We start from the raw sequence: 21,291 nt of genomic DNA, 5'->3' as shown, positions 1-21,291 counted from the left end.
ATGCCCAAATAGAAGAGATTTTTGGGGGCCAGAGCTGTTTGTCAGTCAGTTGTAACTTAGTGATCTGTGCCTTCCCAGTAAGATACTTGTTGGCAAATGATGTTACATGAAACACCACTCTGCAAAGTGTCAATTATCTGCTCTTTTTTTGCTCAGAGGCATACAAAGCTGGGATTGAGTTATGTGTCAGACTGCTGGCCTCAGAGCATTTGTGTTTAACAAAGCCTGGATGTGGCACTGGGTGCCAGGGTTCAGTTCAGCTGCTGGGGCTGGGCTGGGCTCAGTGATCCTGAAGGTCTCTCCCAACCTGGTCATTCTGGGAATTTTGGGAATTTGGTTAAAATTGACTGATTTTGGTGTAGCTGTGTGAAGAGCACTGGAAAGCAAACTTGTGAGTGCATCAGCTGTGTGCAACCCAGGGACCTGAGAGTGTTTAAATGAGGAACTTCCACTGGTAAAGAGAAACTCTAAAGTAGTTCTGCATCACTGCAGGTCCCTCTGAGAGCTCTGAGTGCAGGGCTTTGTTTTGGGGTTTAGGCTGTGGTGAGCACCTTGGTTTGGCTCCACCAGCCTTGCCTGAGCTGCCCTGGGGCTGCAGTGCTTTGTTTCCTTCCTCTACTCTGGATTTGCATTTCAAGTGCTGCTGCTTTCCTGGAGAACACAACTTCTAGTGACAGCCAGGGCTGCAGGGAAGGTTGGCAGTGTGTGCCAAGGCCAAGCCTCACTTCTGGAGGCCTCAGCACTTGGGGAGTGGCTCCTGGCCCTCAGCTCCTGGGCCTTGAGGTGACCATTTCACATTTGGGGCTGAATGGCTTTTGTAAAATCAGAGCAGCATCCCAAGGCAGGAAAGCAAAAGCACCTGTGTGTGCTGCAAGAACGAGAGCCAGGTGTCCTGTGCACAGTAAAATCATTCTTTAATTGTGCCAAACAGTAAACAAGACAACATTTCAGAGTGAGCAAAGGACAGTGTCAGACAGCACAGCACAACAATGCCAGAGGAACTCTGTGGAGGTGTCTTTACATACAATAAGCAAGGCCCTGAGTATCACAATAGCTGGAATCAACTTTTTAGGCACTAACTCTGGTTTGGAAAATACACAGTATGCAGGACAACACTTATCTGTTAAGGCTACATCATTTAATCTTCCAAAAGTAGGGGTGAATGCTGATTTATCATCTCCTTTCATGAGTGGAAAACTAAGAACTTCACATTAAAACTGAAAATCCAGGAGTGGCTCCCAAAGCAGAGCCAGGGATGGATAACAAAGTACCTGTTTGGGCAGTCATGCCTGGCATGGTGTTGTCAGGTCTGAGTGACAGTGATGTTTGCTTGGCATTCAGTGGTGCAACAACTGAACAAACTGTATTTTGTGTCAGCTGAACACTGGAGCTGCTGGTCCCTGTGCTCCTGAGGGCCAGTGACAGCTGCTGGTACCAAGCCATAAAGTGTATCTCCAAACTGGAGCTGAAGTTGGTTTTTTGTTTGTTTTTTTGTTTTTTCTCAGCAGCAGAAGCCATCTAACAGAAGTCAAAATAAATAAATACTATCTTGGGATTCACAGTTTGCCATAAAGAGCAGGGAGTGCTGGGCTGCAGGTGGGATGTCAGCACACTCAGATCTGCTTGTGCTTCAGGGATGTTTCTAGAACGTCACCCGCGGGGAGCTGAGCCACAGGAGGGGTTGGCAGGGACATCAGACACAGCAGATGCTTTTGCAGGAGAGGCTTAAAATGTGAATTATGTACAAACTGGTGCTCTGTGGGGAGAGGATTTCACTGCTTCCAGGAGCTATCCAACATCTGTTGTGCCAAAGCATAATGAGAATTTCCCTCACTGGCAAAAGCAATCGGGTGGCAGAAATTTCTTTAATTTGCCATAAAATCTTGTCAGAGGTGAAAATTACTTTTATGTGCTCTTATAAAAATCTGGGGGAGGGTATGAGAACAAAACCTTTTATTTAATGCCTCCCTGGGCCCTCTAGTCAGCTTAGTTTTAAAAATATTTTCACTGTTTTTTTTTAATTAAGAGCTTTTAGTTTAATACTGGCTGGCATTTTTAATTTTCCTTCTCCCAGGCTGGGACACTGTATTGCATTTTAGTTTGTTTGGGGCTTTTGTGTTAAAACTAAGGCTTTTGTGTCTCTTTTTTATTTCTGTTTCCTTTCTCCCCTCTCCTTGCTGCTTCCCAAGGAATATCTGTGCCCAGCAGGCACCAGAGGGCACCTTGGTCCTGCTTAAGCCAGGGCCACTCTGATCCTGCTGCTCAGGGAGAGGCTCTGGGTTGAGCACAGAGCCATCCCTCCCTGTGGGACCAGGAGGCTTCGGGTTCTTTCAGAAATCCTCCACAAATCCATTTTTGGAGTTGTTTTTTCACCCTGCTGTGAGTTAGCAGCCCCTGGCTCTGGTTTTGGTCTGTGTGTTGGAATTAAAGAGCACAGAAGCTCTGTTGGAACCCTAAATCCTGTACCCAGTAAATAATGCTGGTGATGTACTCAGTGAATTTTATATAAAAAATATTTACTTCTATAAAGAATAAACTCTACCATCACATCAGTACGGGGAGACATGAGGGAGGGATTTTGGAGAGCAAAATTGTTTGCTACCCTGACTCTAAAGTGCAGTAGGTGCTCTTGGGCTGTGTGGAACAGGGGGAATGCTGCTCCCAGCCCTCCTGGGGGCTCTGGAATGTGGGAGCTCAGCCTCTGCAGTGAGCCAGGCTGGCAGCTGAGGGCTTATCACAAGGGAGAAGAGCAAAACAAACAGCAAATTAATATTAGGGAGAAAAAACTCTCACAGTGAGGGTGGTCAGATGCTGGGACGGGGCCCAGAGGGGCTGTGGGCTCCCTGTCCCTGGGGATGCTCAACCCCAGCTGTGCTGCCTGGAGCTGCAGCCCTGCTCTCAGCAGAGGTGTCTGCCCCAGGTCACTCCCAGCTGAGATGTTCTCTGTGGATATTTCTGTCATTTCTGCCATTAACAGCCAGCAGTACAGAGCAGCTTACTCCAGCTGCAGTGCTTCAACCCCCAGCAAAGCTGTGAGCATCAACTGCTCAGAAAGCTGCAGTTCAAAATACCCAGTGTCTCCTTAGGAATGCCAGAGCCAGTCATGGGATTCCTGGGGGCTGTGATGAGGATGACCTGTACTTTTGCTGTCAACACTTGAGTGAGCAGTAGGACTTTTTGGTTTCTCTCCAGACTCGGGGTGCTTTGGTTGGGAGCTTCCTGAGGTAAGCTTTGGGCATCTCTGTGCCACAGCTGTCAGCATTGACCTGTTCTTGCTCCATGCTCTAATGCCAGTGGGCTCAATCTGGTAGTTCTCCTCAGGAACTGAGACCTGGACATTCTTTCTCTGCCTGTGTGAGGTGGGTTTGCTGTGTCACACTGAAAGCCCAGCAGGGCTTTGTGCAGCACCGGGGCAGGCCAGGGCTCCAGGATGTCCCCAGGGACCATCCCGAGCCACAGACAGGCTAGGGATGCCAATAAGTGCATGAGGGAAGAGGTCTCTGCCTCCTTTATCTGGTCAATAAGATAGAGAAGGTGAACTAACTTTAAAGTGCTAAACCCCTCCATTCAATGTGTGTGAAAGCTTCAGAGTAGCTGAAGGGATCTGAGCTGGGCTGGCTGCTCATAACCCAGCTGAGAGCCCCAGTGTTGACCTGTCAGGGGGGACACCTGGGCTGCCCCGGGTCACCTGGGAGAGGGAGGAGGCTCCGTGGGCAGCAGCAGCAGCAGCAGGAGGCTCTGTGGGCAGCAGCAGCAGCAGCAGCAGGAGCTCAGGGCCGCTGCAGGAACCAGATCTCGTTGTGGCGGTTGGCGGCGGCGGGGTTGGTGTAGCCGGCGATGATGAACGTGTCCCGCAGGCACAGCTCGGGGCTCTCCAGGATGGCTGCCAGCAGGTTGATCTCTCTCATGATGGAGTCCTCGTTGGTGATCCCTCGGAAGCTCCTGCAGGGGTCAGCTCAGATCAGCTACAGCTGCTTCCACAGCTCCCTGACACTGGTGGGGGTGGCTCTGCACCCCGGGGACAGCCCTAAGTTGCACCTGGGGAGGTTCAGGCTGGACTTGAGGAAAAAGCTCCTCACAGAAGGAGTGATTGGGCATTGCAAAGGGCTGCCCAGGGAGGTGGTGGAGTCACCATCCCTGGGGGTGTTTAATTAAAGCCTGGATGTGGCAGTCCGTGCCATAGTCTGGGTGACAAGGTAGTGTTAGGGCATAGGTTGGACTCAATGATCTCAAGGGTCTTTTCCAATCTAGTTCATTCTGTGATTCATTTTACACCCACTGTTCTTCCAGAGCCACTGTGTTCATTTTAAACCCAGAAATGCCTTCTGAATGACTTGGTTGTGTTTCACCAATGGTACTGACTGTGGTTAATCCCAAACCATTTTTTTCTTTAAGTTTTCTGTGCCACGTCAGACACTTTGTTCCCAGCTACACAGTATAGTCTGAGGGTGTTTTAGCACACATTTACAGATGCATCATTTTACCAAGTAATTGATATAAATATAGAGTAGCCTGAGCTGGAAGGGACTCACAGGGATTGTGGACTCCAATCCTGGCCCTGCCCAGACCTCCCAACAGTCCCACCCTGGACATCCCTGGCAGTGCTGCCCAAACCCTCCTGGAGCTCTGGCAGCCTCGTGGCTGTGCCCATTCCCTGGGGAGCCTGGGCAGTGCCCAAAACCTTTCCTGTTATAAATTTGTAACCTTTATTTCCTAACCATGCCATTCATAAAACAGGCAGCTTTTACAACTCTTGAAAATTTTTACCAATTGCTGCCTTTTACAAGGTCTAATAATCCTAAGGTTCCCAGAGTGAGAGCTGGGTGTTTTTCCTGTGTTGAGCAGAGTTAAAGCATTTCTCACCTGCTGTAGACAATGGTGGCAGGCCACTCCTCAATGATGATGTCAGAGTCGAAGGGGTGTGGGGGCTGGTCCTGCAGCACCTCGGGCAGGTAATAGGCCACTGTCACCGCCTGGCTCATGGCCGACTGCGCCTCGTTGGTGTGCACGATGGTCACGATGGGCACCGTGATGCCCAGGTACAGCCCTGCCCACACACAGGAGGGTGAGAGCGTTCAGGAGACTCAGGAGCAGCTTTGCACCCTGTGCCTGCCTGCTGAGTTTGGGCTGAAGGGTTTAAATGAGCACCAGGGGGTGAATGAAGGGGTTTCAGTGGTATGGTTTAGGCACTGAGGGTGTGCTCCAAGCTGGGAGGAGCAGTGAGTGCCCAGAGCAGCTGTGCCTGCCCCTGGATCCCTGGAAGGGTCCCAGACCAGTTGGACACTGGGGCTTGGAGCAGCCTGGGACAGTGGGAGGTGTCCCTGCCATGGCAGGGGTGGAACAGGAAGATCTTTGAGGTCCCTTCCCACCCAAACCATCTGTGACTCCGTGATTTCCCTGTGCTTTGTAGTTTGTGTGTTTGTGTCCAAAACACAACATTTGGTGAGCTCTTCCCTCTTCATGGAGGGCAGGGAGTTTGCCTGAGGTCTCTTCCCCCTCCTTAAAGGGTTGTGTTTATCTTCAAACTGACCTTGTGTCGTGGTTTAAATATTTGGGAACAAAACTGCAGGCAAGAGAAGGGGCTGCTCTGTGAACTCACTGAGGGTTTGCTGCTGTTAAAAATGTTGCAGTATTTTTTTGCACTGTTGTGTGTTTGGACTGCAGGAGGCAGAAGGAACTTCCTTTCTGTACAGTTTGATAACAACCCTGCAGTTCTGGAGCTAAAATTACTTTTAAACCACATTAAAGTGTTAAAAGAATGGGGAAGGTACCCAGGGAAGGAAAAGCTTTTGTGATCAATGTTTGTATTTTCTTGGAAAGATACTTAAGGGCTGAGTCAATTACAGCACAGAGCACTGAGCATGGCAAAACCTGATAGTAACTGGAGGATGAAAAATATGAGAACTGATGTCTGGAAGTGGAAACCAGATTAAATTGGATTGCACACCAGGTGCACATTTTACAGGCAGGCACAAGCTCTCAAGGACATGGTGGATTTGCCATTATTTTGAGCTAAAACTGGATTATCTTGCTGGAAAACATGCTTCAACCACAAATTTGCCGTGTCCATTGGGACAGGGACAATTTAATATCTTGAACTAAAGGAAAGGAGGCAGAAAATTCTGCTCCCTTTTGGTATCACACTCTGCCAGGTGATTCCAGTGCTGCTGTGAAAATGAAGCTCTGCAAATCCTGTAGCAAATGCCAGGTATACAGCAGAGAGCTTGGAGCAGCCTGGGACAGTGGGAGGTGTCCCTGCCATGGCAGGGCTGGCACTGGGTGGGATTTGAGCTCCTTCCAACCCAAACCATTCCAGGATTTCTATGGTTTTTCTGGAAAGGCTGTATCATGGATAAACATCCCTATAGGGTGTGCCTTTGGAAAAAGCTGTTCAAAGCATCTCCCTAATTAGGAGAGAGGGCAGAAATAGAATTTTCTATCTGCTGTGGGGTTGAGGTGTCCCTTACCTGAGGAGTTCTGCTCACAGATGTACCTCATGAGCTTCATGAACCCGAGGCAGATGCTCTGCTCGTATTGCTTCTCTTTCATTTTGATACAGGCCCACTTGGCCTTCCCATAGTGCCTTTTCTCATAGAGCAGATCTCCCAGCTGGAACACACAGGGGAGAATTTGGGATTGTCCTTTAGTCAGCTAAAAACATCAGCCAAACAAATAAATACAAGTTGAGCTCAAGAACTGCATCTTTTCAGCTCTCAGTGCCATGACCTTGAAAGAAATACAAATTTTAATCCTTCCTCCTAGAAAACAAGGAAAACACTGCAGATTTTGGATCAAAAATATCTTCAGCAGATTTTTAGGTAGTTCTCCTTTAAAATAAGGGCTTTTGGGCTGGCACAATTAAACATTTAGTTGCAATTAACACTGAATAACCTTATTTTTTAGCTGCAGTTGTTACAGTAATACTGTAACATTAAAAAATGCTTTCAACATAAACAGTCAGGAGTCCCAAACTTCATTTATATACATTTGAGTGTGTTTAAATGAAACACACTCAAGTTATGGTATTTATAAGCGTGAATTATTTAAATCTATTTAAAAGAAATGTGGCCAAAAAGTCCTCATAGATGGGCAGTAAAGGTTTTTGTGGTTTTTGATTTGAGGTTAAACATTTGTTTGCACATTTTCTGAGCTGGAAGCAATTTGCTGTACATTAATTTCAGTTTTTTATTAGAGGGGTTTATAAATTGCTGCCTTGTTTCATAGTGATCCATGATACAGAAGTATATTTTTTGTTTTAAATTCAGTAATTCATCTATTTCAAGTACTCTTTGCTAAGGTTTTATCAACACGACTGTAAAGGAGCAAATGCACCAATTTAAGTGAAGAAAATGGGCATTTTATTTCAAATGGCAAAGAAAGAGGGGTTTTGTTAAATTAATTTAGTCTCAAGGGCTGTAATTCCTGGCCATCCTCTGGCTTGCCTGATCGTTTCTACCTTGCAGAAAAGAAAATTACAGGTGTACAGGGGATGAGATGTTCCAGATGAGAGGCAGTGGCACAGTTCCAGTGCTTTGCACTCGTGTTCAGAATCCCACAGAGTTAAAAGCCCTTTGTGAGGAGCCCCATTTCCCTTTCTGGGAGCCAGGGCTGTGCAGGGGAGGGGCAGCAGTACCTTCTCCTTGCGCTGGATCAGCGTGAAGGGGATGCTCTGTCTCTCCTGGGGGTTGTTATTCCTGGTCAGCTGCTGGATGGGCTCTGCCATGTCTGCAACAGAACCACAGCTCCACATCAGGCTGCAGAAACAACACTGAAATGTGCTTCATCCCTTGGGCTGCTTCTGTTTGCCCTTCTGGAGGCAAGGAGAAAGCTCCTCCTAGGAGAGGTTTGGCATGGACATGTTCTGTTAAAAATCCTTTCATTGGGACCTTTTCTCCTGAAGCTGAGAGGCCTCAGGAATGAAATGTAAACAAGGATTCTCTGCTGCTGTGGAATGCAACAGGTGGGTCTGGGATTGGGCTGATGTGGTTGTTTTTAATTAATGGCCAATCCCAGTCCAGCTGGCTCAGACTCTCTGGTCAGTCACAAGATTTTATTATGTTTCTTTTCCCTTTCCTCTTCCCTTTCCTTTTCCCTTTCCTTTTCCCTTTCCTTTTCCCTTTCCTTTTCCCTTTCCTTTTCCCTTTCCTTTTCCCTTTCCTTTTCCCTTTCCTTTTCCCTTTCCTTTTCCCTTTCCTTTTCCCTTTCCTTTTCCCTTTCCTTTCCCTTTCCTTTTCCCTTCCTTTTCCCTTTCCTTTTCCCTTTCCTTTTCCCTTTCCTTTTCCCTTTCCTTTTCCCTTTTCCCTCTTCCCTCTTCCCTTCCCTTTCCTTTCTCCTTCTGATGAAATCCTCTCTTCTATTCTTTAGTATAGTTTTAGTATATAATTTTCTTTTAATATAATATATGTCATAAAATAATAAATCAGCCCTCTGAAACATGGAATCAAGATTCTCATCTCTTCCCTTGTCAGGGTTGCCTGCAAATTCAGCAGAGGTTACCTGGGTTCTGCCCCTGTGTTGGTAGGAATGGGTTTCCCTCTCCCATTCCCGTTTCCTACCCAAGTGTCCATGGAAAGCTTTTGTCCCCATTTCCTGGCCCTGGGCAGGGGACACTCCCAGTTCAGCACCTCTTGTGCTGTTGGATTCAGGTGTATCCACGCAAAGGAACTTAGGGTGGCTGCTCTTGTTGGAAGGCTCAAGGAAATCCTGCTGTGGGAATGAATTTCCAAAGGATGTTTAATGCCTAAAGGTGCAGTTTTAACTCTGGTTACCCTGACATCAGTTCTAGCTGAGGGTCATGAATAAATTCTGGTGAGGAGGTGATCCCTGGCAGACAGGCTTGGAAACTGTGGGTACAAGGTCACTCTGAGGAATGAACACTTCTCTTCCACAAGAGTTGGTCCCTTGCCTTCCAGAGCTGAGGGATGAAGGCATTTGTGTACTTGGAGGATTAGAAACTGGATTTTATATGCAGTGTTTGACAGTCTGGGTGTGAATCCCTGCCCTGCTGCCCCACGGTGTGTGCTGGATGTGCAGGAAAAGGAGGAGTTTCAGCTCCCAGAGCCCTTTTTGGGGAGCTGGAGGTGCCTCAGGGTCTCGGTGGAAGAGGCAGGATAATGGGGGAAGAGAGTATTTATTATCCGTGTTTGAGAGGAGAGGAGAATTAAGATGCAGGAGCATTAACTTGGCCGAGGTCACTCAGTAAATCTGTAGCTGAGCTGGGAATCAAACCTCCATCTCCTGGCATCCAGTCCAGGGGTTTAGCCTTAAGACTGTTTGGAATAGTAAAGATCCTTAAACAAAGGGGAGGGAAAAAAAATAAAGGGAAAAAGCTACATTGTAGTTAAGGGCAAACATTTTTTCTTTGCAGTATGGGAAACATTTAAAATGTAACTAATAACTGATCTGTAAATAGATCTCTTTAAAGGCTGAGGGGAAAAATAAAAGTAGATTTCTCCACTGAATTTTCCAAGAATTAGGAAAGCTTTCAGGACTCTAGAATTAACTCTATTTTTAGACTACTTCATCAATTAGTGGGGATGGGTTATGTTTCTTGCATTCCATATTAATGCAGAGGATAGGGATTACAACTGATTAAAGTCCTTTGGGGAGTTTTATCCTTCAGTTTATGAATCTGTGCTTTGTGTTGTCCCAGTCTGGAGAGCTCCACCTGTGCAGGGCCAGGCAGGCAGCAGGGGGACAAGGACAGTTGTGTTTTCTGCAGGGATGGTTTCAGTGATGCACAGGGATCAGCCAGGGCACCCTGGCCCTGCCCAGACCTCCAACAATCCCACCCTGGCCATCCCTGGGGGTTTGTGCTCCCTCCTGGAGCTCTGGCAGCCTCGGGCTGTGCCCGTTCCCTGGGGAGCTTTTCCAGTGCTGATTCCACCCCTGTGGGGAAGAACCTTTCCTAAAATCCACCCTAAACGTTCCCTGGCCATTCCCTGGGTCCTGTCCCTGTCCCAGAGAGGCAGAGGCTGCTCCCTGTCACAGGGGAATTCTCCCTTCTGGAAAATCCCCTCCTCTTTCAGCCCTGGACAGGACCTTGTATTACTCTGAAAATCTTGTATTATTCTATCTTGATTTTAGTGACATGTGCTGAGTGCAAACCTGTAATAGTGTCTAACTAAATGATGTGTATAACTGTGTAACTAAAACATGCTCCCACCCTGCTTTTGACATATTCCATGGGCTTTGTATCCCTCCTGATGGAATTTAGGAATTCCAGTGCCAGGCACCAGGACAGCAGGTAATTCTGTGGGAAAGGCTCTGGTTTTCTGCTGCCCTCAGGAGTGTTAGAGACCCTCTGTGCCCTGGGCATCCTGGAGCTGTCAGATTCCAGCATGCCAGACACAAACCCGTGGCTGCTGGAGTGAGTGCTGACACTCTGGGATGGCCCTGGGCATGCAGAGACCCCTCCAGGGGCAGGGAGAACAAGGCAAGGCAGGGAGCTCTGCTCAGAGCACTCTTACCCTTCTTTTAGCACCTTAATTGTCATCAAAGCTTTACAGAGTTAGGATGAGACTTCAAGGTGTGGCTGGAAAAGGAGGATGGACTCAATTTGCTGTATTGGAATATAGAAAGAGTTTTTAAAGAGTTGTAATTTAATCCTGGTAGTGTCCAGAGCAGCCTGGGCAAGGTTTGGCTCTCCCCACCTCGGCAAAGTGAGTTACCTGCCCGGCAGAGGTGCTGCAGATCTCTGCTCCTCTGGCCAGGACAGGGCAGAGTTAAATCTGACCGAGCTGAGCCTGCGGTGACTCCCTGCTGCTTGTTAGGAGTTCTCTGACTCATCAGTCTTTCAGATTCTCCAGTCTTTCTTCAAATTGAAAACAACCGATTCTGGACTAAGATGAGCCTGGGAGCCTGGCTGTCGAAAGCAACTCAATCCTTTACTTGTTTACTCGGGGCCGTTTTTAAACACAGCCCTCCTTCCTTAAAGAACTCTACAGGGGTATGGGCGATACTTTTAGGAAGAGCGCTTTAACAGGTAGTCAGTTTAACATTTAATTAGCTCTGAAAACTCACACTGGTTGTTTTGAGTGTGAATAGATCACTGAATTAGCTCTGAAAACTGGCACTGGTTGTTTTCAGTGCGAATAGATCACTTAATGAGCTCTGAAAACTGGCACTGGTTGTTTTCAGTGCGAATAGATCACTGAATGAGCTCTGAAAACCGGCACTGGTTGTTTTCAGTGCGAATAGATCACTTAATGAGCTCTGAAAACCGGCACTGGTTGTTTTCAGTGCGAATAGATCTCCCTGGCGCTGCTGCAGCCGCTTCCCTGAGTTACGGAAAGCTTTGCATCGCCCCGGGTGCAGCTTTAGCCGCTCCAGAGCCGGACTCCGGTGGCTCAGACTCGCGCAGGACTTTGCTGGGTATTCATTGCCGTATCCCGCAGCCCCAGCCCGGCCCTAGCCCCGCATCCCGGCCTTACCTCGGGGCACGTCCACCTGGTGCCCCCGGCCCACGCTCTGCCAGTAGCTCAGCAGCCGCTCCTGCTCCTCGTCGTCCATGCGCTCGGCCGCCTCCTCCTCCAGGCTGCTGCCGTGGCTGTGGTACGCCGAGTCGGGGCTCTCCTCGGCCAGCCCGTCCAGCTCCTCCAGCGTGATCGCGGCGGGGCCGCCGGGCCCCGCGCCGCCCATGCGGCACCCGCCCGTCTCCATCGCCGCTCCGCGCCGCGCCGCCGCCGCCGGCCTTATCTAGGGACCGGCACCGGGGCGGGGGCACCGCGGGCACCGCCTCTGCCCGCCCAGCGCCGGGAGGGCACCTGGCCATGGAGGGATGGGGCACCTGGGGATGGGTGGATGGGTGGATGGATGGATGGATGGATGGATGGATGGATGGATGGATGGATGGATGGATGGATGGATGGATGGATGGATGGATGGATGGATGGATGGATGGATGGATGGATGGATGGATGGATGGATGGATGGATGGATGGATGGATGGATGGATGGATGGATGGGGGACTGCCTTTGCCTGCCCAGCGCCAGGCAGGAATGGGTACAGCCGGGGCTGAATGGATCAAGATTGGATGCCCACTCCTGGTACCTTCACCCCCTGCTGCAGGGTCTGAGCAGAGCAGAACTTAGACAAATTTGTGTTCTGTTTTCCCACTCATTCCCTCTCTCCCAGCTGTTCTCCTTGTGGTGTTTTCCCCACTGCTCTCCATGTCCCGTTAGTCATTCTTTATCAGGATTTTATTTTACTGCTTTCTAACCACACTTTAAAGACAGATCTTTCATTTTGTTTAGGAGATCTCTGAGGTCTTGCTAAACTATTAGGAGTGCAAAAACTCTGGGGTATTTTGTTACTGAAGTCCAGCTTTGGAGGTTTTCAGCTGTGTAATTTTGCAGTTGCTGAGACAAGCCTTTGAATGAGGGAGGTGAGCAACCCTGTTATGGGATATGGCAATTAAAGCAGGATCTGGATTTGAATCAGGAGTCTGTGTGGACTCTGTTGTCTTTTATTCCAAATTTAACATGGAACGTTAAATTTGTATTGTGGCCCTTTTTGTGCAGGCAGGAAAGGGAATCCTGGGGCATTTAGGGGTTTAGAATAATAGGAAAATAGTCCTTTCCTGTGCACTGTTGATGCTTCCAGGGAAAGCTGGAGCTTGGGGGTGTGACTGTTGGGATGCTTGATCTGCCCCCTCCCTTTTCCTGGGCAGTCCCTTTCTGCAGGCTCAGCTTTGGCTCCCCAGCCCCAGGGGCTGAGCTGGCTGTGAAAATGAACCCTGACTTGCCCCAGGAGCTGAGATGTGCCAGTCCTGATGTGCTCCCCAAATCCTGCTGTGCCTTGGAGGTGCTCCTGGGGGAATTCAGAACCAGAGGCACAGCTGGGAGTGTCCTGAGAGGGATTTTGGGGCACAGTGGCTGCAGGGGTGAAGCACAGGTCACTGAGGGGGTTTGGGCTCTGGCTGCAGGCAGTGAATCAGCACCAGAGGCTCTGGAATTCACTGGGAAGGCAAATCCTAGAGCAGGACTGGGACTGGTGCTTGTTTAAGTGTCTGGGTGGGTGCTGTTCTGATTTCACAGGCAGCTGCCCAGAGCAGCACCGCGGGCTCCCTCTCTGCAGGGAGTCCTCTGGCAGTGCCAGAGACCTGGCTGAACCTCAGTGCCAAGGGGAGGCACAGTGGGAGCCCATCCCTGCCCCAGGTAAATCCCACAGCTCTCACTCCAGTCCTAGGGGGAGGAATTTTCCACTGAGTTTTGGCTGTTGGCTCATCAGTACCAAGGGGGGGCATCCTGGATTTCTTCCAGGAACTGGCATTCCTGTTTGAGGCAACGTGTGGATATTCTTTTTCTGCCCATCCTACATAAATAATTCATGGAAAACAGTCCCAACTCTTTTGCTTGCACATTGATTATGAGAATTAATAATTGCTTCAATGAAATTATTTCTGAGTATGAGGAGTCTTTGCTGGAGATGAGAGAAAAGAGCAAAGAAAAACCAACCAGCAGAAAAAGAGTTTAAAACCACAGCTGAATTTCTCTATATATGCCAAATGCCACAGAATATTGACTAGGAGAAAGAGGCTGAGAGGAGTTTAAAATCCTGTTTTAAAAATCCATCTGTACAAATTACTGTGTGTGTATTTAATTTGTCTTTGATTCCTGATGAGCTTGGTAATTAGTACATTTGATGGAGTGCTGAAGATGTGATGGGCTGGGTCTGGATGGATAACAGAGGAACTTGTTACTGCAGGTGAAAAAAGCTGATTTTTTGTTGTATTTGTTGTGCTTTTTTCCCCAAACTTGCTTATTTTGTGTATGGCTGCTGGCTAACAAACAGCCACTCCTTGAGAAAACTCAGTTTTGGTAGTGCTGTGTTCTCTGTGCATTCCTGGCAGGTTCTATCTCTGAATAGGACAGAAAAACTGATATTCAGCCTTTAAAATTTCAGATCCAAACCATCCTCAGTGGATGCTCCTTTCTGTCTGACAGCCACTTACTGAGTGGTGAGTTGATGTAGAAAAGTCAATTATTTAACATCTCTCAATAAAAAGTAAAATTGTTCTTGGTGAAATCAGTTGAAAAGAAAAAACTGCAGGTCTTGTTTTATAACCTTTAAGAAAGGAAAAATGCTGTAACAGGAGAAAGCTCAGCTCTTAGAAAAAGACAAAGTATTGGATTTTTTGGCTGGATTTTTTTTTCCCTGGATTTTTTCCAGGGAAGAAGAGTGAATTTTCAGTGTGTCTCACGTCCCTGGAAGATTGGGAAGGGTGTGAGTGAGTTAATATAAACTTAAAACTTTGGTGCCAAGATCATTACTGGGCTGAGCAGTTTTGGGGTTTGGAGAGTGACAAGATCAGCTCAAATCCACCCTGCCCTGCTGTGTCCCTGCTCCTCTCCCTCCTTTATTGGCCAGGTGAGAAAGCATCAGGAGGGAATTGCACAAAATGCACTTTTCTGCCTGGTTCACTTTGCTTCTGAAGTTTTAACTAGAACTCAGTGCCAGTCAGAGCTCCAGAGCCTCCCCAGCTGGCAGACACTAAATGTGGCTTGCTCCTGCAAGATATTTTGGGGAATATTGGCTGTTCCATGGACATTCCTCAAGGTATCACACTGGGGGAACCCAAACCTCCCTGGTTTCAGTGCTGGAACAGAGCAGGGAATGCTCTGGATCCTCCTCTGCCCTTCCCTGGAGCAATGGGAGGCTCTGGCTGTGTCCACACTCCCTGCAGGATCTCTGCCCTGGCACAGCCCTGCTGGGGGTCCGGGGGGTGAAACCTCAGCTGAGCCCCCTGTGCAGCAGGGCCTGGTGGGCAGAGCCTCCTCCTGCCCTGCCCTGCCTTCCTTGGCTCTGCTCCTCTGGAATGGGAGGAGCTGGAGCAGCTCAGGGGCCAGCACGGAGCTCGGTTGTTCCCTGTTCCAACAGCTCCAGGGTTTGGGGGATCCCCTTAGGGCAGGGCAGGGGGTTGGGGTGTGGTGCTGCCTCACTGGGCTCGTTTCCTTCCCACCAGCTCAGCCCCAGCACGCCGGGAAGGGATCCCTGGATAGCCAAGGCCAGGTTGGACACTGGGGCTTGGAGCAGCCTGGGACAGGGGAAGGTGTCCCTGCCATGGCAGGGGTGGGATGGGTGGGACTGAAGCTCCTTCCGACCCAAACCAGTCTGGGATTCTCTGCTGAGCACTGACAGTGCTGGAGCCAGGGGGTCTGGAGGAAGGTGCAGCTCTCTTTCAGCCCAGTGTGGCTCTGTAAAACCCAGTCTAAAACCCCTCCCAGGGGAGGCTGGGAGCACCTGGGGAGCTCCTGTGGAGGGGATGCACCTTTGGAGTCCCTGTGTGTGGAGGTCCTGTCTGCTTGGCAGCAGGTTTCTGCCACCCCTCCTTCTCCCCTGGGAAAGCAAAGCCACTCTAACAGTTATTTAGGGGTGTTTTTCTTTGGTAAAGAACCCCTGCAAATCTGCACTAAAATAATTAGGTCAGGGCGTTAGTTTAGAGCCTTTGTTTTTTATTGTGCCAACAGAAAACAGATTAGGAGCAGTTTTTAGTGAGGTGTAGCTGGCACAGGAACAGCTCTTTGCCCTGTACACAAGTCCTCAGCTCCTGTCAGAGCTCCAAAACCAGGTTCTAAGCTCATCATGGGCTCCAAGAACTCACTGTGGTTTGCTGTGGGAGCTACCTCGGAACAGAAGAAGTCTTTGTGCTCTTGGCAGGTCCAGTGCAGGATGGGATAACTCTGCCAATTGTCTTTTATCTGCTGGCTGTAAATCTGTCAGCTCTGAACTCCAGTCACTGAGCTGGAGAAAGCCACGAGCTTTTAATCCTGAGCAATTAATTGGAATTAATTATATGGCTGTGTTTGGGTAACACGACTCTGAAGTGTTTTGGAAAGGCTGAGGGGACTTTTCCAGAACTATTATCTTTTTAATTAAAAATGAAGGTATGGAGGCAAGATAAAATGTAATCAGGGAGCAGTGCCTGCTGCTGAGGCTCTCCTAAGTAGGTTGTGTTTACTGTTCCCTGGGAGTTCTGCAGCTCCAGGTGACTGCATCCTGCTGCCTTTCATAACAGCACCAGGGTTGTTTTGCAGAAGGTGATTAAATCAGACAGGGGTGTACATTGAGCAAACAGGGACAATATCATTTTCTTATATGTTAGAAACTAGGTCAAGGGATGAAACAGAAAAGTACAGGTAATGGAAATTGCTTTTTAGAAAAAACCGCTCTGCAGCAGCTGTAGGAAATCATAAACCAGTGCTGAAATATCAGATTGAGTGGCTGTTACTTTTTAATGAAAATATTAATTTCTTTTCAAGAGGAACATTTGTGAAAAGCCTGAATCTGTTTCCACTACTTGAGACATAGTTTAAGCTTCACCTTCAGCATTTCAGGTGTGCTCATGTTCCAGCTGTTTGGGGTTTGATGGGAGGGTCATGAGATATTCCAGTGGTATCCATTCAAATAAAAAGCACTGAGTTCTTCCTTCATGGTCAGCATTTTTGTTTATTTGGGAAATTCCTTTCCTGTAAGCTGGCACAGACATCTCTGTCTCTGTCCTTTTAAAAGGACTCATCAGGTACAGCCTGAATTGAAGAACAGTAACAAACTCTGTGATAAAACATCAAGTTCTGAATTTTAAACCCTTAAAACTAAACTGCATTTTTAATTTTGTTCTCATTAGTATGAGAAATGAACTCCTTGTGTGCTCAGCCTTTCCAGTGGCTTGGTGAATGGTTTTGGCTGTATTTTCAGAAAACAACATTTGATTTCTGCATTTATTTCCCCCTTTCCTCCAGAAAATCCTGGCACGACTGCAGCCTCCAGTTGGTGTTTGCTTGTTGGGGTTGTTAGAGGTGTTAGTGGTTTATTTGGCTTAATTAATCCATGAGCCTTAATTAGAAGGAATTCCTGGGGATGGAGTGTCATTCCTTGCTTTCCCTGGGAGCTGTGAGGCCATGACCCAGCTCCCCTGGGGATAAAGGAGACCTGGAAGGGCTTGGGAAGGCCTTGGAGTGTCCCAGGTGACACCTTTGGGTGTCCCAGGTGCCCCAGGGGACACAGAGCAGGCAGGGAGGGGCTGCCCCAGGCCTGGATCCCATCCCATGGCCCAGGGTAAAGTCAGGGAATGGTTTGGCTTGGAAGGGAATTAAATCCCATCCAGTGCCATGGCAGGGACACCTCCCACTGTCCCAGGCTGCTCATCCTGGGAAAGGTGTCCCCATCCAGCCTGGCCTTGGCCTTGGGCACTGCCAGGGATCCAGGGGCAGCCAGAGCTGCTCTGGGAATTCCAGCCCAGCCCCTCCCACCCTCCCGGGGAAGAGGAGCAGCCCAGGATGCCCCAAAGCTCTCAGAATCCTGACTCCATGTCTGTGAGTTCCCTCTGTCTGCTCTGAGTTGCTTCCCTGCTGCTGCAGTGGGAGTGACCTGGGATGGGCAGGGTGGAGATTCCCCAGCACGGCTGAGCTGGGGCTGCCACAACTCTCCCTCCACCCTTCCAAATTCCCCCTGTGTTTGTGATTCTTTGGGGGATTAATGCTGCTGGCATTGGTGATGGCAGTTACTCCCACTCCACTCCTTAGGATTTTAGATTTGATTTCGATGGGAGATTGGGAAGGAATTCCTGGCTGGGAGGGTGGGGAGGGGCTGGGATGGAATTCCCAGAGCAGCTGGGGCTGCCCCTGGATCCCTGGCAGTGCCCAAGGCCAGGCTGGGCACTGGAGTTTGAAGCCACCTGGGACAGTGGGAGGTGTCCCTGCTGTGGCAGGGGTGGCACTGGGTGGGATTTAAGGTCCCTTCCAACCCAAACCATTCTATGATTCTGTTTTCATTTTAATGCCACACAGGTTCTCACACAGAGTAAGAAGATAAAAAAAGACCTATAAATAAACAATATTGTAAACTAATTTATAAACTAAACTACAGGAATAATCAAAGCAAGCAGGCAGAAGTTGAGCTGAGCTGCCCCTGCACTGCCAGAGCATCAGCAGACCTATAAATAAACAATATTATAAACTAATTTATAAACTAAACTATAGGAATAATCAAAGCAAGCAGGCAGAAGTTGAGCTGAGCTACCCTGCACTGCCAGAGCATCAGCAGCATGAGCATGTTAAGGATATTTGTGCATCCTAACAGGATCTGGTAACCCAGCAGAGGAGCAGTGCCTGGAGTAACCAATGAGTTGTTACTCAGGGATGAGCACAGGTTGAGTTCTACACGTGGCTTTCTGTACCTGTCAGGATATTTCCTCCCCACCAACTCCACTGCTGGGATCAGTGTTGGAAGCCTGACTTAGGCCTGGCTTTATTGATTTAGTTGGATGCTTTTCAGTGGGCTGAAGGGACACTAAAGGGATTAAGCATTTGTTACACTATAGCCCTCTTAGGGCAGGGCAGCTGTGCTGCTGCTGGAGTGCCTGGACACTTGGGAAACACGGGCTGCATGGAAGTAGCACTGGGACACTGCCAGTGAGCTTTGGAGAAGCCTGTTCTTGTGCACTGGGCTTTTTGGGGCCCTTGGCCAAGGGGGCCAACAGGTTGTAAACAGGGTTTGTGGGACAAATCTGATTACTGCAATTATGGCAGAGTTAGTGCTCAGGCCAAACTAAGTCTGCGGAAAAATCCTGACCACCTAAGGCTGGGAAGCAAAGAGGAAAAACAGGATTAGGATGCATTAGTGCAGGTTATTGTCCTTGCTGCAGTGAGGTGGAAAGCAGGTACATGTGATGCTGGAAAACAAGCTGTGTTTTGGGGTGGGTTCTGCAGGAAATGGGACACGCTGCTGTGCCTGTGCCCGTTCCTCTCTGCTCCTGTCTCCCAGGTCCCTTCCCTTCCACACAGATCCTGGCCAGTCCTTCACCCACTTGGGTCTTCTCAGAGGTGAATCCAAGTGCTCCTGGGATCAAGGTGCCATTGGAGTGTGAGCAGTGAGAGGGGAGCTGCAGCCCCTGTTCCATACCTGGGGCTCCCTCCCACTCCTCTCCCTCTCTGCTGGCTCAGCCCTTGTTCCATTCCAGATCCCAGGGGATTTTCCCTTCCTCAGTTCCTGGGTGGATCCAGAGTTACCCTGGGGCAGGAGGCTGTGGGAAGGGACCCCCAAGGATCATGGAGTCCATCTCCTGACCCTGCACAGGAGAACCCAACAATCCCACCCTGTGCCTGAGAGCCTTGTCCAAGTGCTCTGGCAGGAATTTGGGAATTAACCTGAAAACATCCTAATTATGGAGAACCTTCCACTGAGGCAGAGCACCTGGTACAGTAACACAGCACTCAGAATTCAGCACAGCTCCCTTTGAAAAATCCTGTGTCTCAGATAAAACCAATGAGCTGCTCATGTCCTGTTGTGTAGGGGCTATAAAAATAAAATCATTCCATAGGGCTCACCCCCTTATCTGTGCTGGGTTTTGGTTGCAGGTGCTGGAAGCATTTGCTGGGCGCCTGATTAGGGTGGGAGTTTTATCCAGGAGGGATATTCCCAGCCTGACCAAGTACCAGATCATCCTGGCAAGGGATCAGTACAGGAAGAACCCCTCTGCACAACATGCAGTAAGTTCTTTATTTGTTTCATGCTATTAAAGTGGTGAATAAATAGGAATAATCCATCTTTACAATATTTCCGGAGACATTTTAAGTAGATTTCTGTTTTTAGCTGTGGAATAAAATAGAATCACAGCGCAGTCTGGGATAGAAGGGATCTTTAAGATCATCTATGAAATCTTTTTATCTATTTTTAGATCATTTATGAAAAATATTCCTAATTGTTCCACATTTCTGGATGCCAATATAGCAGAGTGAAGGAAAAGACCAGGCACTCTGTTTAAGTGAAATTTCTTTGAGAACTTACATTGTAATCACTGACAGCCAAGTTTTCATTTTCCCCTCAAAGGTATATTCCTGCTCCTGGTTTTTGGTAAATCCTCATGGAATGGTCAAATTTTGCAGACCTTAAGAAAATTGCCTAAAAACCCTGTGTATCTCAAAAAGAGCAATGGGAAATCTCCTTCACTGCAAGCAAGGCAACTTTCCTGAGTTAATTCCATAGCCTGGGTGGATGTGCCAGAAATCAATCCCTGGTTTTCCCAAATGCTGATGGTTCAGCTGTCAGAGTCTGAGGGATGATAAGCTAATTCTGGGAGATAATAGAGGTATTTTGGAGAGTATTTTGGAGGTGGAAGAGGACTGCCTTCACTGAGCACTGTGCAGTCTGTCCCCTGAGGGCTCTGATGGACAAACTGCTCCCTAGGCATCACTTTGGGCTTTGCTCTGCTCCTCAGGTGTCACTCTGCTTTTGGGCAGGAATTGCAGTGGGATTCTTGCTCCTCAGCCACTTCCTAACTCCATCAGAATCTGCTTTTCTCCCCCAGGGAATCCATCAAGGCATCATTGAAGGAGACTTTGCCCTTTGTATCAGTCTCTACCACGGGTACGAGCTGCTGCTGCAGATGGGAATCCGCTCCTTATTCATCTACCTGTGGGGAATCATGGATGGATCCAAAGGTGAAATCTCCTCAGGAGCATCCTTCCTTTCAGCTCCACTTCATTTACCTTGCTGTATGGCTGCTTTGGCACAAAACACCTTAAGGAATGAGGGGCTGCAGGTGGATTTGGTTTGTTGTTCCCCTAATTTACAGAATATTCCCAGAATGACCAGGTTGGCAGAGACCTTCAAGATCATCGAGTCCAACCCAGCCCCAACACCTCAACTGAACCCTGGCAGCCCGTGCCACACCCAGGCTCTGTTAAACACCCCCAGGGATGGGGACTCCACCACCTCCCTGGGCAGAACATTCCAGAACTTTATCACCTTTCTGTAAAAACTTTCTCCTGATATCCAGCCTGAATTTCCCTGGGTGCAGGGGGAGGCTGTGAGCTCTGGTTGTGTCAGTCCCTGCAGACAGAGCCCAGCCCAGCTGAGCACAGGCACCTTCCAGGAGCTGCAGAGGGATGGGGGCACCCCTGAGTCTCCTTTCCTCCAGGCTGAGCCCCCCCAGCTCCCCCAGGGGTTCCTCTCAGGGTTTGTGTTCCCAGCCCCTCTCCAGCCTCACTGCACCCTCTGGATGAACTCCAGTGTCTCCAAGTCCTTCCCAAGCTGAGAGGCCAGAGCTGGGCACTGTGAGGTTTGCTAAAGGCAGAGTTTGGGAAAGCAAATGGGATCCTGAGGTGTTCCAGCTCTCTCCACAGGGCTGTCCCGCACCAAGAGCGAGCTGGGGCGCAACGAGGACTTCATGGAGCTCTACCAGCAGCTTCAGGCCATGTTCTCAGACACTGCTGTGACTCCTGAGAGTGGAAGTGCTGGCAACAGCACAACAGGTCAGGATTCTCCTCTGAGGGACAGAATATTCCTGT

At 48.9% G+C, this 21,291-nt stretch overlaps 2 protein-coding genes across 8 annotated transcripts in view; one reads left to right on the top strand and one right to left on the bottom strand.

The window, feature by feature from the left end:
• FANCM (FA complementation group M) overlaps positions 1-21,291 on the top strand; it is a 59,899-nt gene that overhangs the window by 3,792 nt on the left and 34,816 nt on the right. For all 7 annotated transcript variants that reach the window (XR_007777753.1, XM_050975514.1, XM_050975513.1 and 4 more), the window contains 3 exons: positions 19,360-19,491; positions 20,310-20,442; positions 21,127-21,255. Coding sequence is in view for 6 of the 7 variants with exons in the window: in XM_050975514.1 (XP_050831471.1) it covers positions 19,360-19,491; positions 20,310-20,442; positions 21,127-21,255 (394 nt within the window). In the remaining variant the exon portion in view is untranslated. The remainder of the gene's footprint in view (positions 1-19,359; positions 19,492-20,309; positions 20,443-21,126; positions 21,256-21,291) is intronic.
• Positions 891-11,664, bottom strand: LOC103826320 (heme-binding protein 2-like). Its single transcript, XM_009101616.4, has 5 exons — positions 11,433-11,664; positions 7,634-7,725; positions 6,468-6,609; positions 4,864-5,047; positions 891-3,942 (listed from the first exon to the last, which is right to left on the bottom strand). Exons 1-5 carry the CDS (start codon positions 11,659-11,661, stop codon positions 3,771-3,773), a joined length of 819 nt encoding a protein of 272 aa, XP_009099864.2. The 5' UTR covers positions 11,662-11,664; the 3' UTR covers positions 891-3,770.

The sequence above is a fragment of the Serinus canaria genome, chromosome 5 (genome assembly GCF_022539315.1).
Source record: "Serinus canaria isolate serCan28SL12 chromosome 5, serCan2020, whole genome shotgun sequence".
Taxonomy (NCBI): Eukaryota; Metazoa; Chordata; class Aves; order Passeriformes; family Fringillidae; genus Serinus; species Serinus canaria.
Note: the sequence above shows the minus strand (reverse complement) of the source record. Positions and strands in the feature narration are given on the sequence as shown.

Bases quoted from the DNA above. Each gene is read 5' to 3' on its own strand.
- LOC103826320 (XM_009101616.4), bottom strand. From the start codon at position 11,661: ATGGAGACGGGCGGGTGCCGCATGGGCGGCGCGGGGCCCGGCGGCCCC. The intron at 6,610-7,633 runs GTACTGCTGCCC...TGTGTGTTCCAG, and splicing joins TGATCCAGCGCAAGGAGAAG to CTGGGAGATCTGCTCTATGA. The intron at 5,048-6,467 runs GTAAGGGACACC...GTGTGTGGGCAG, and splicing joins CTGTGAGCAGAACTCCTCAG to GGCTGTACCTGGGCATCACG.